The 13,842-nt window shown below is 36.8% G+C and overlaps 1 protein-coding gene across 1 annotated transcript in view; it reads left to right on the top strand.

The window, feature by feature from the left end:
• The window catches only part of SEPSECS (Sep (O-phosphoserine) tRNA:Sec (selenocysteine) tRNA synthase), a 34,240-nt gene extending 23,267 nt beyond the window's left edge, over positions 1–10,973 (top strand). Inside the window, exons 9-11 of the mRNA XM_052642218.1 lie at positions 7,408–7,501; positions 9,252–9,342; positions 10,670–10,973. Of these exons, the coding sequence (XP_052498178.1) occupies positions 7,408–7,501; positions 9,252–9,342; positions 10,670–10,973 (489 nt within the window). The remainder of the gene's footprint in view (positions 1–7,407; positions 7,502–9,251; positions 9,343–10,669) is intronic.
• Positions 10,974–13,842: the final 2,869 nt, after the last annotated feature.

The following is a 13,842-nucleotide window of genomic DNA, read 5'->3' as shown; positions in this document are numbered from 1 at the left end:
GTGATTGCAGACATGAAATTAAAAGATGCTTGCTCCTTGGAAGAAAAGTTATGACCAACCTAGACAGCATTTTAAAAAGCAGAGATATTACTTTGCCAACAAAGGTCCGTCTAGTCAAAGCTATGGTTTTTCCAGTGGTCATGTATGGATGTGAGAGTTGGGCCATAAAGAAGGCTGAGTCATTGAACTGATGCTTTTGAACTGTGGTGTTGGAGAAGACTCTTGAGAGTCCCTTGGACTGCAAGGAGCTCCATCCTAAAGGAGATCAGTCCTGAATAGTCATTGGAAGGACTGATGTTGAAGGTGAAACTCCCATACTGTGGCCACCTGATGTGAAGACCCGACTCATTTGAAAAGACCCTGATGCTGGGAAAGATTGAAGGTGGAAGGAGAAGGGGACGACAGAGGATGAGATGGTTGGATGGCATCACCGACTCAATGGACATGAGTTTGAGTAAACTCTGGAAGTTGGTGATGGACAGGGAGACCTGGCATGCTGCAGTCCAGGAGGTTGCAAAGAGTCGGAAACGACTGAGCGACTGAACTGAACAGTGCATTTGAGAAGCAGAGAAGAGGGCAGTGTGGTTAGGGCAAAGAGATTAAGGAGAGTTGTGAGAGTTGAGGTCAGGATGGTAATGGGGACGGTGCTGGTCACGTATGCTTCTAGGCCATGTAAGGTCTTTGCCTTGTATTCTGAGTAAAATAGCCATTATAGGATTTTCAGTAGAGAAATATTGCTTGTTCTAACTCTCATCAGACTTGTAATTACTTATTTGGTATGTAGATTTCCCCTGCCGTGTAAGTGCAGGGTCTTAACCACTGGACCACCAGGGAAGTCCCTAGTCACTGGATTTTTAACAGACTTCCCTGATAAATCTGATGCACACCCAAGCTTAAAATCCATTATTTTGGGGCCCACAAATCATTTGTATGTATAATGGAAGCTTGGAACAGAAACCTGCAATGTCATAGTGTTGTAGTGTTTATGAAAGTGAAAAGTGAAAGGACATTTGGGAACACATAAGTCCACTCTTCAGTCTTGTTTTACACAGAATAAGTATCTTTCTATAAAATTAGGCAGAAAACAAATAACACGTTAGTGCTGACATCTCATATGACTTAGATATTCTTATAGAGACATTTCTCTATAGGGATATAGTTGAAAACTCGTGAAAAAGGAATGACTTAAAATGGTGATTACCTGTTGTATGTAGCATTTGCTGTGCTTGAACAGGGCTTCCTCCTAGCAGATACTCTTCTTCCAAAAGGACTTTTCTTACCCCTAAGAATTTTGAAATTGTTGATCTTAGGGATGTTCTGGCATCTTTATGCAGTCTGGGAATTTCTTTTATGCCATACTTCTTACTTTTGACATTTAGAGTTTGACTTTAAAATTTTAAGTTACTTTTAGATGATACCAAGGTCCCATGCACATGTACGTTTTGCTTAACATGAGTGAAAGTCCACCTGCTTTGAGACGGACTTGTAGTAATGTGTAGCTCAGCTGGTAAATGGATCCAGTAGGCAGCCCAGCTCTGATTTCACTGGGACTTTGTCCTTTATTAACCACCGGGTAAATATTTTGTGGGGAAATAGTCCACTTTAGGTGTCAAGAGATCCCTCGCTTTGTAGCATCCAGAACTTTGTTATTTTTCTTTATTTAGATAACGTAGAGTGGAAGGAACAGGGACAGGAAAAGAACAGGATTACGGCTTCAATATATTAGCATGTGTCTGTATGAGTCCTGCTGCTGCTGCTACTGCTGCTAAGTCGCTTCAGTCGTGTCCGACTCTGTGCGACCCCAGAGACGGCAGCCCACCAGGCTCCTCTGTCCATGGGATTTGCCAGGCAAGAACACTGGAGTGGGTTGCCATTGCCTTCTCCGATGAGTCCTGCTAGCTAATGTTAATTATTTTAGTCTGAAAACTGTTCGGCTAAGAGAAGAGTAGGTGGGTGGGAAACATATTTTTACGAATGTCTGTTGTATGTCTAGGACTCTGCTAGGTTCACTGTATTCATTATTTCATGCAGTGCCTGTGGCACTCAGAGCAAGTTTATGAGGTAGATATTATCCCCATTTTACAGATGCAATTGAGGTTAGGAGAAGTTACATACTTACCCAGAATCACATGTAAGTGCCAGAACTGCTGTTGAAAGCCAAGTCTGTGTGATACTGAAGCCTCTGCACCTTCTGTCTTCCCACTCTTCCCACCTGCTTCCAGTCACCCATCAACTGTTGTGGAAGTGTTTGCCTGCTCTGTGCAAGGCATCTGAACCATAAAAATAGTAATCTCATGACCCCTTTTCTTATCTAATGGAGGTGTGTATAATCCCAAAAGCTCTAATGTATTCATTGATTTTATTTAAAATTCTTTGTATTGAATTTACTTAGAACAGAGACTATCTATAGTAGTAATCTTCAGAGTATAAAAATGCTCATTTGAGAACGTTGTCATTGTAAGAGAATAAAAGTTTGCTTTTTAACAACTTCATTCAACAGGAAAGTCTTTTTCTTGAAAAATGTGGATGTCCTCCATAAACCATAATTGCATGTATGTAGCATAAATATTGTTTTTTTATTGGATTTGTTGCAGAAGTAAAGCCCTCTTTTGTTTAAATGGACTTGCTTTTGAACTGTGAAAATTTAATCGTGATAGTTTATTGGTTCAGCTCTGGAGAAGCTGAGGCATAGCTATTTTGCTCCAGCCAGAGCTATTTTTATACCATCACTGAGAGATCCTTTTTATATTAATGGTGTTATTGCGTACTAAAAAAGGAGTGTTAAAAGAAAACTTGGGATTTTTTTTAATTCTGTGCCCTTATTCACCACAATGATATTTTTAGAGGTTATTTCATCTAGCTATATCTCTTCCAAAAAGGCTTTATCTTTTTCACAGTAAAAGCAGACAAGAACTCAGCTTGAAGCCGTTCCTTCTCAAGCCTTCTTTTTTGAAGAGTGAAAGGATCTAAGAGAGTGGAACTGTGTGTGTGTGAATTGAACCTCTTTGCCCTTAGCCCCTTCCTGATCAACATGTCTGCTTCACTGAGAGAAGTGACCAGGAAGTTTAACTGAAGAGGCCTTTAAGAAAAGGGATGAAAACTGCAGAAACTATTTCTTTGAGTTGCTCTATGCAAAAGAATGATCAGTCTTAGATGTTCATCCCTGCTTCAGATTTGGTTCCAGAGAAGACCATTATTCTGCTTAGCTTTACTTTTTAAACGAGTGCTCTGCTGAACAGTACAGGCAGGTAATCGTTCATTGTTGCAAATATCTGCTGATTTGGAGAAGAGAATATCTACAGAAAAGGAATGACAAAATGGCTGCTTCCGTGACTGGAATTTGTTTGCTGAAACTTGGAGAACGTTAGACAAACAACTCAAACAAACTTTGTAGCCCTAAAGGTAGAGTAGTTGAATCCCAACAAAAGTGTCAGATTTTAGGCCTGGATATGAAGCATCAGTAGAAAAGTTTGAAAGCTTTAGCCTGTGCTGCATGGAGTGTGTCTGGATGCTGTGGCCTGGTCATAGTCATAGTAGCAGCATCCCACATTGAGTGTGTTTGTCTTCACTTAGGAACATCTGTGTGAGTGGATATGTACCTCCAGTCCATTGTCTGTCCATCCTTACATGTTATCATTGAAATACCAGACTACTTGTTATGTTTCCTTTTTCATTTATTACCCACCTTACGGGGCATATTGTAATGATATGTGAAGTTCTCTTTCATCTTGTAACATGAAACAGTTATTTCAAAAGACGTGGTTACCTAAGACCCTTTTCTTTAAAATTCAGTGAATTATGTACATCTTAGGTTGTGGGAACAGATAAGCTAGATGTTGGGCTTCACAACTGCAAATCAGTTTGCAAAAGGCTATATGAAAGATAATGCTTAATGTAATTCAACTTCTCTTCCATTAACATCTTGAGTTATGGTGTAAAGTCCTGTATTTTTATTCTAGAAATGTAGCTGACATTAGCATTCAGGTGTACGGTTCAGCTTATCTCTGGTGAAGAATCTTTTAAAATTAAGTTAAATACAGCACAAAAGACATAGAAAATCAATAATATTTCATTTCTTTTAAGTAAGATCTTTCTATATACATTTGTTTGGAGTGCTTATAAATTTCTCCCTTTACAGGAGTATTTTATAATAAATGTCAGTTATAGATTTAACTGTAGGAAAAAAATAGTGCAGGTTTTGAAATACCTTTAATATATCAGATAAAAAACTGCTTAGCTAAGGATTAGTGTAGGAAATAGTGGTACAGTCTCTTAAATGATACTTTTAAAGTGTAGTGATATTAATAGGAGAGCATTTAGGACCCTAATATGTGAAATACTATAGGACTCAGTACATTGTGCTTTAAGATATTTTAAGCTGCTTTGCTTGTCATAAACCTTTATACAGACTAGAGATACTAAAAACATTTGAAGATGGATGTGAACTTGAGTCACAAATGTATTCTTTTTTGTTTAGTTACTCCCATACTAGTAATATGTGATTTATTTACTTTAGCATTACACTTATAGTCTGAAGATTTTTATTCTAATATTAGCTACCATTCTAGTGGTATTAGCAAGTGATTGATAGAACTGGTTAGAATTAATTTGTTAAGATATTAGAAATTGAACACTGGAAAAATCTGTTTTTTAATAGCCATGTATGCATTAGTGAATTTAAAAGCACCCTCTAAGGGTGTTATTAAGAAACCATTTCCTCTCTCTTTTTTTAAAGAAATAGCTAAGTACAAATTAAGGAGAAACTAACTACTCTTTTCAGGTACCTTTTATACTACAAGTGTGACCACATTGGTGGTTACTGTGGCAGTCATACTAGAGAGAATAATATTTTAAATTTGGCCCTCGCAATTGAAATAAGTTTTTTGTTATTAGTGTTAGAGGGGAGAATGTGGGAGTCTGTAAAAGGCATTTCCTGGCTCTCAGGTTTGTTTCTGCTTATGGGAGGTTAATGAATTTGAGAGTAAGAGAGAATTAGATGCCCATTCAGACTTTAATATATAATATTATGAAGAATCAGCAGTTAACATCTAAATTAAAATATATGACTCTTTTTTTTTTCTTTTTTAAACAACACTGGACATTTTCAAAATTTTATTTTTAATGTTTTTGGCCTGTGGGATCTTAGTTCCCCAGCCAGGGATTGAACCCAGACCATTGGCAGTGAAAGCACCAAGTCCTAACCACTGGACCTCCAGGGGAATTCCCAACACTGAGCATTATGTTAGTGACCTAGTTACTTTATAGTAGAGGGAAATACATAAATGAAACCCAGGACTTTTGCTCTTCATTAACACTGGCATGGTACTAAAAGATTATGAATTATTCCAGTTGTAGGAAAAACTCTTGATTTTTAAATTTCATTTGATTTTCTCATAATTTCACCTAGTGAAGTGAACATCAGAATATTAATTTAAGACGGAAGGGCCAGGAAATCTTTATATGTCTAAGAAAAGATGCCTACTCTCTTTTCTGTTACTGCAAATGGTGATAACATATGTCTCCTAAAGTATTTCCATATACTTTTTTTTAATGACAGAAGAGAAAAACTTATTAAATATAACAATATGTTTACTTATAACTTCATTTGGTATGACAAATGTGGGTGTTAACTTTTTTAATATAAAAAGAATCAGTATATTTTAGTGACCTAAGATTTCATAATTCTGGCATGCTGAGAATTGATATTAAAAGATCCTAAAAATTTAAGAATGACTATTAAAGTTTTTTTAGGTCAGAATATAAAATATACTGTGTTGACAAGGATAAAAATGCTTGTGGTCTTAAGGAGACTCATTCATAATTCATAAACCTGGTAGGAATTTTCCTCTTCTTTTAATCCTTACCTAACAAAAGACAGAGTTAGTCATCTGCTACGTGCTTTAGACAGGAAAAAGCTACTCTGGGTCACAGTGTGGGCTCAGACTCACCAATCCTTACCTTAGAGAAAACTGAAGCCGCTTACGTGGTCTTTGAAGTTCAAGTACGATTTCCTCCTGTCTCCACTTAGGCACTCTGTTGGCCCTTGGCTCTTTAGTACATCATTAGAATTTATATGTCTTGACTGTGGCTGGAGGAGGTCATTGCAAATGGGTTTGTTCAGCTGCAGACTTACTGGGGCAGATATTCATTTCAACACTTTTTAAAGTCCTTACTAGGAGAAGAAAAAACAATTTTAGGTCAAACAGTTGCCAACTTAATATTTATTTGTAGCTTCATTAAATTCTCAAATGTGCCTGTGCACATGAAATTTTGTACTTGTAAAATAATATGTATTTTTATTTTTTACTACTAGATATACTTTTCAGAGTAGGATCAAGAGTACAGTTTTTAGTTGTTAGCTGCTATATTTTTTTAATTGAGTTAAAAGGTAGTTGTTAATTTTAAGTTTATAATATTTAAAGGAAATTAATTTTTAAACTGTCTCTTCCCAATTCACTTACATACTAAAATCTTGGCATATTTTTCTTGATGTTGGGAAAACAGTGGTGAAGAAGGTAAGGAGTCCCAGCTTTCAAGGAGTTTTTCCATTCTAGTGCGTAGTCATAGGCAATATTTATTTGAGCACATAAAAGAGATAACTTCAGACTGTGTAAGTATAGTGAAGGAACCAAAATAGACAGTGGTGTTGGAGGGAGATTAGGAGTTGGAGGTAGGCAGGGTCAACAGTTACTTTAATAGGGAAGAGATAAAGGAAGGTCTCCTTAGATTGTGACAAAAGGGACCACTCATGGAATGATCTGGGAGAAGAGCCTTCCTAGTCCTGGAGGAGCAGGCGCAAAGGTTATGACGTGTCCAGGGATCAGAAAAGGAGGCTGATGTGGCTGGCACGTAGTAAGTGGAGGGAATGGTTGTTGCTGAGTTGGGCATTTTGGCTCAGCTGGATCATGCAGGGCCTTATAGATGAAGAGTTTTTGTTTTTTGTTTTTTTAAATACTTACAGGAGGAAGTTGGGAGGAACATGATATGATTTATATTTTTGAAAGACCACTCTGGCCTCAGTCTGAAGAACAGATTGTAGAAAGGCGGGAAAGTAGGCAGAGAAGTCATTTAGAATCTATTGCTGTGATCCAGGGGAGAGGTTGATGGCTGCTTGGACTAGAGTGGTAGCCCTGGAGTTCTGAAAAGAGGATGGATTTCTGATAGATATGTGGTAGCACCTGAGCAGGAAATGTTCCGGTTCTTTACCTTTAAATCCTATGGTTTCAGATCATCTGGCAGCTCTGAATCTCACTATATTGTGGCAAAGGAGAGAATTGTTCCTAGGGCTCATGGATGAGTTAATTTACAGCATAGACTATACACCAGTCAGATTTGTTTTACTCAATCTGGCAAGTTGCAGTGAGTGTTTATTTGATTTTCTGTAAATGTAACATTTTGTTGTTGCAGGAAATGTTTTCCTATTTGTCCAACCAACTAAAGAAGCTGTCAGAAGCCTACAATGAAAGACTGTTGCATACACCTCACAATCCCATATCTTTAGGTAATTTTTTTTCTATTTTAAAACATTAGTACTTCTGAACCATTTCCAGTGGGAAGCTGGTATTTCTCAAAAGAGTATGGATTCTTCCTTGTTACAGTGATGTTTCTAATTTCATTACAGTACTAATTTGTAAATTTAAAAAATTTAGTTAGCCTTTTTAAATACTTGAATGTATTTCAAAGGTAAAACCTATGTGCTGAAAGAATTCAAATCTGTATTATGTTACAATGAATATATGGAAAAAATACTTTGATCTCTTGCTTCTTACCAGAATAATTTGGTCAATAATAATGAATCTATGTAACTATTTAAAAATTTCTACCAGTTAAAAAAACACCATAACATTGGATATTAAAGTTGCTCTTATAATTTTTAATGCTATTATTGTTAGTTTTCCTTAGTGTGCCTATGTTAGAGATATCAGTGTTTATGATAATTTAACATTGGCATTGTAGTACAGGAGCTACTGAAGGGGTAATATGGATGTTGACTTCTATGTATTTCACTAACATTTAAGCTTCATCATTACCTCTTTCAATTTGTGAATATATATAGTATAATATGGTTCATATTTATGTATATCTGAGGAAAGTAAGGAAATTAATAATTTGTAGTTGAAGCCTTTTCCAGGAATGAACTTCCTTGGAAAACCATTTGGCCACTGATAGATAATAACTCACCCCGGTCAGTCTTCTCTGTTGGTTTAAAATCTAGGTAGATGGTATAGAAGGTGATATGGTGTGATCTGAATTTCAGTTCTGCCATGTAGTAGCCTCTAACTTTCCTTTCCCTGTCTATAAGTAGAAATAATGATCCCTCACTTACAAAGTTAAAAGTGGTTGAGATAATAACTGTGAAGTATCTAGTATGGTAAGTCATACGATTCATGTCATTGTTACCTGAATTTAATTGGAATATTCACTCTTGGGAAGGGTTGTATGGAAATTCTTTTCTGAGTATGTTAGCTTGTTTTAAAATATTTTTCTTTGATATGGAAGAAAATCCTTAACTATAATTTATTAAGTGCATTAACGTGAAATGGTGCCATGAGACAGTGCATAAAAAGTGCTATCTCCATGAAATAAGCCAGTTGCAAAAGACAAATGCCATATGATTCCACCTGTGTGCGGCACTTAGAGTACTCAAAATCACGATAGAACATGTAATGCCGGTTGCTAGGGTCGGGGAGAATGGAGAATTACAGTTTAATGGGTATAGAGTGTCAGTTTTTAAGAGAAAAAGAGTTATGGAGATGAATGGTGTGATGGTTGTATAACAGTGTTTGAGGTATTTAATACTACTGAAGTATACGGAGAAGGCAATGGCACCCCACTCCAGTACTCTTGCCTGGAGAATCCCATGGACGGAGGAGCCTGGTGGGCTGCAGTCCATGGGGTCGCTAAGAGTCGGGCATGACTGAGCGACTTCACTTTCACTTTTCACTCTCATGCATTGGAGAAGGAAATGGCAACCCACTCCAGTGTTCTTGCCTGGAGAATCCCAGGGACGGGGGAGCCTGGTGGGCTGCCGTCTATGGGGTCGCACAGAGTTGGACACGACTGAAGCGACTTAGCAGCAGCAGCAGCAGCAGCAGCAGCAGCATATACTTAAAAATTGGGCAAGATGGTAAATTTTATGCTTTATGTTTATTAACACAATTTAAAAAAGTAATGTCTTCATGATTATTTGTTTCTTGAGTGGTTTTGTGCTGGTGAACCAAGGCTCACTGGAATACTGTTTTCTCTTTCAGCTATGACACTTAAAACCCTAGATAAACACTGTAGCAAAGCTGTCACTCAGCTTGGCTCCATGCTTTTTACAAGACAGGTTTCTGGAGCCAGGTAAGTGTGTTCAAAAGGGGATTGGTTTTATTTTGTGTTATAAAGTTAATGAAGTATGTTTCCTTACCAGTAAGTCCCTCAAGTATACGGTGAGCTATACCTGAGGATTCATCATGGAGGAAATAGTGATGAGGTAGAGAATCTGTGAGGCTGTTATGCATCCACCTGTAGCATGTGAAGTAGTCACAAAGGGATATGAGTCTTGTTTAACATATACACAAAAACAAACTTCATTACCCTCTGTACAAATTTTTGTATTTATTTTCCTTTGTTAGATAATCTTCACATTATGGTGTTAGAAATAAGTTAGCTTCATTCTTAAATGAAAATGTTTTTAAGGAAAAGTCCATTTATTAAACAGAAAACAGCTATGAATTCTTGTCTTGCCTTTGAAAAATGTCTTTTTTGCTTTTATAGCTTAAGATGAATTTCATTTTATATTTGATGAGGTCAGAGAAAGATGACTTGAAGTAGCTTGCTCTAAGTACTCTTCTTTACATGCTTCTATTAAAGAATTTCTCTCTGACTACCAGAGGTCAGAGATTTCACATCAAAGAACAACTTTTTAAAAGGAAAAAATCTTAAATTACTTCACCTTTTTAACTTGATGAGCTCTATCTGTATGCAGCATAGTTTTGACACTTATAAAATGGTTTTCTTGGCCTTGCTTTTTAGTGTTGCCACTATTTGTCTTTATGTTTAGGTTGATCTTAATTGGCTGCTTTTAAAAAAAAGTACATTAGAAATCTGCTTATATCAAGTATGCCAGTGAAATCAAGCTTTAAAAATGCATGTGCCTTGCTGAATATTGCTAGTTGCTGACCATCAATCCACTGTAAGCAGTTATGCGATTTCTTCTGGAGCCTTGCTCTAAAACCTTCCATGCATAATATGATCAGATAGGTGTAATTTTAGTCTATTGATTACTTAAGGCGATACGTGGCAGTTAATCAAAGTGGTTTGATTTACAAACTTAAATATTCCAGTTAAGTGTGTATATGTGAAGTGTCAGATTTCCATATTTGGTACAAAAACGAAAATAATTTTCTTTCTACTTTTTTGAAGATGTGAAGGTGTTTTTGATTTCTAGAGCTTGATGATAAGTTAATGGCAAGCATTAGATAGTACCTTTCTGTGTGAAGTGCACTGTATCGTATAATTTTATTTTAAGGCTGACAGTCTATTTTCATAGGCTACGATCTATGGCTGTTTTTAAACTTCTTAGTAAGTGGGTGTAAGGCTTAGTAACACAGCTTTCTTTTGTTTATGAGTGATACTCTGTTAACATCACCAGACATATTAAATTGGTAAATCTTTTCCCTTTCAGGGTTGTTCCTCTTGGGTCTATGCAGACTGTGAGTGGCTACACTTTCAGAGGCTTTATGTCACATACAAATAATTACCCTTGTGCTTACCTCAATGCTGCGTCAGCCATTGGAATGAAGACACAGGATGTGGACTTGTTCATAAAGAGACTTGACAAGTGTTTAAAGACAGTCAGAAAGGAACAAAATAAAGAGAGTGATGTATCTGGAGTTGACAATAATGACAAAACTGAAGATGTGGATATAGAAGAAATGGCTTTAAAACTAGATACTGTACGTCTTGACACATGCCAGGATTCTTCTTGATGACATGTGAAGGGTTTCTTTTTGATAATTTGAAAGAAGTGAGGAAGCTACAGTATAAGCTAACAGTTTAAAGACAAAACGTAAGATTTTTGAATTGAGAATTTCATGGAGAATATTTGGTCAAGGAATAGAATACAGTCTGAGCTAGCCATTGATGATTGTTAGATTTGTTGTTTTTAGACTGCTTCAATCATTACCATCCTCAACAGGTCATAATATACAATTAACATTTTTCTAATTGTTAAACATTTACCAATTAAGCATTATGATTCAGATAATTCTTACTAATATGTTGATAGTAAAACTACACATGACCTCTGATTCTCTTTGAAATGTGTCGACTGCGTTCCTCTGACCATTTTCTGTCATTCACAAATTACTTAGTTTCTGACCACACAGAATTTAGGAAGATCACTAATGCTACTATTTACTAGATGTTTGTCGATGTGTGTAAGTCATGGTATGCCTATAAAATGGATATTTCCTAGGAAAGCAGAGTCAAGGTATAAGCTTTAATTTTCACTCAATAGAAATGGATCTCAACTTCAGGATGATTTGCTTATATCTAAGAAACATCTGGGGATCTTTTTGATTGTCAAAACTAGCAGAATACTATTGATATCCAGTTAGTGGAGGCCAGGCATGCTGTTCAGCATCCTACAGTGGGCAAGACAACTTCCCAAACCAAAGATTTATCTAGCCCCAAATCTCACTAGAGCTGTGGTTGAGAAACACTGCTCTAAATTCTCTCATAGCTCAGTCGGTAAAGAATCTGCCTGCAATGCAGGAGACCCAGATTCGATTCCTGGAAGGGAAAGATCCCTTGGAGAAGGAAATGGCAACTCACTCCAATATTCTTGCCTGGAGAATCCCATGGACAGAGAAGCCTGGCAGGCTATAGTCCATGGGGTTGCAAGAGTTGGACATGACTTCGCGAGTAAACCACCACCAAAGTAAGAGAACTCCTAAGTAAACAGAAGTTTCCATTGCAACTTTACTTAACTAGTAACTTAATATAAAGTAGCTCTGTCAATGTTAATGAACTACACAGTATGCAGATTCTTAACTGATAACTGAGGTTACCTCTTCTGAGTATATAATTATGAATTGTTAATACAACATGTGTGCATTTTTCCATTTGAGAAAGTGAAAACTTTATTTCAATGTTTTTGCCTCAAGAAATCTTGGTTAGCTTGTTCAGGTGTTTTGTACAGCCATCATCAAGAGTGGTTAACATGGGGATTCTGAACATATTTTTGCTGGGGAGGTGAAAATGATGGAGTATGATGAACAGGTGTATTCCCTACCCATTGCCCCTATGCTTCCTTTCTGAATCTGAAATCCTAGACTTACTGGCTATAACTGTTATTTTTGGTGTTAATTTTAAGACTGATAGCCTAAGGAATTAGTGAAGCTCCTGAATGCACCGAAGTTTCAAAACTGTGTTTCTTAAGACTTGCTCTGTGGAGCATTTATTCCTAAGAGATGCTCAAGGGTATGAAAGGTTCCATGAGCAAGTTGGGAACTTTGCAAACCTGCCTATTGGCATATTAAAGGCTCTAAGAATCCCTTCTATTTGAGTTTGAATATATCCTTGTCTAAAGATGGAACGTGTTTTTAAAATTAAATGCTTACTGACGTCCCATTGAATGTATTTTTGAAAACACTACAGTAGAGAATGCCACTTTTCTTTCTGGATTGTGTTTTTCTCCATTGGTTTGGTACTGTAAACTGTGTTAAACATGAGCTCAGATTGCTGTGACTCCCACTGGTAACTTAGAATATTTTATTGCCAACTTTGGAAGTCCACTGTTGAGAGAAGTACTTAATTACAACTATTGTAAAGGGTTGCTTTGAAATTTTTGTATGTCTGGGGTTCAGATATTTGAAGTGTCTGGGTTCTTTAAATACTTCTTTCAAAGGTAAATCCTGGATTAAAAAGTTGTATAATGGTTTTAGCGTGAATTTGGGACTGACTCGAAGAACTAGTTAAGATGAAGAGTTGCTATAGACCCTCTCCAGTCTGTGAAAGGAAATGAAGTGATATTGTGGATGTAGATGCAGTATGGTGTCCACATAAGCCAAGATCATTTTACAGAACGAGGGGTCTGTTTTATGTGATCATCATTTACCTTAAGAAAGGCCAGAGTCGAGAGACCCGCGAATGTTTTCTCATCCATGGTGTATCAGCAGTTCTTGGGCTACAGCTGCTGAATAGATGATAATTCTAATTGAAGATAAATTACACGAACCCACATGTGAATGATAGATATGTTATAACATTTCATTCCTGGTGCATAAAATCAGCTGCAGCTTTTACCATTAGCCCCTTCTTTTCAGAGGTTTTAGAATTCCAGCTCTATCCCTGCTGGTTTCAATTTGACCTTGAGGTTGTAGAAGTCAAGGATTTTTGAAGGGATATTATAGGTTCTGCACATTTAGGCTTTCCTTTGTTCCCACTCCAGTGTCCTTTGACTTGCTGTCTCTCCTTTCCGTGTACATACAAGTTATTTATTTTAATCTCCTAGTAATGATTGGTAAGCCTCATAATTGGCTTTAGTTATCGTCTCACTGGGGCAAAGGGCCAACTGATGATATCTTTTCCAATCAGTGGCTAAGATGACCTCTTCTATCTTTGTGATCCAACTGCCCTTATTAAGACTATCAGGTAGAATTTTGGAGTTTGGTTTTTAAAGTCATTGGGCTGTGTGGTATTCTGCCCAGAAAAGAAAATTGAATAACATGAAATATTCTTTAGGTCACTACACCCAATGTGTTACTTATTATATACAGAGCAGGGAAGGGTATTTTCAATCCAATTCTCAATTTGGCTCTTAAGTTCTCTGCTGACAAATTCTCCCTCTATCAG

This window comes from Budorcas taxicolor, chromosome 6 (genome assembly GCF_023091745.1).
Source record: "Budorcas taxicolor isolate Tak-1 chromosome 6, Takin1.1, whole genome shotgun sequence".
Lineage (NCBI taxonomy): Eukaryota > Metazoa > Chordata > Mammalia > Artiodactyla > Bovidae > Budorcas > Budorcas taxicolor.
This window is presented reverse-complemented; position numbering and strand designations above follow the sequence as displayed.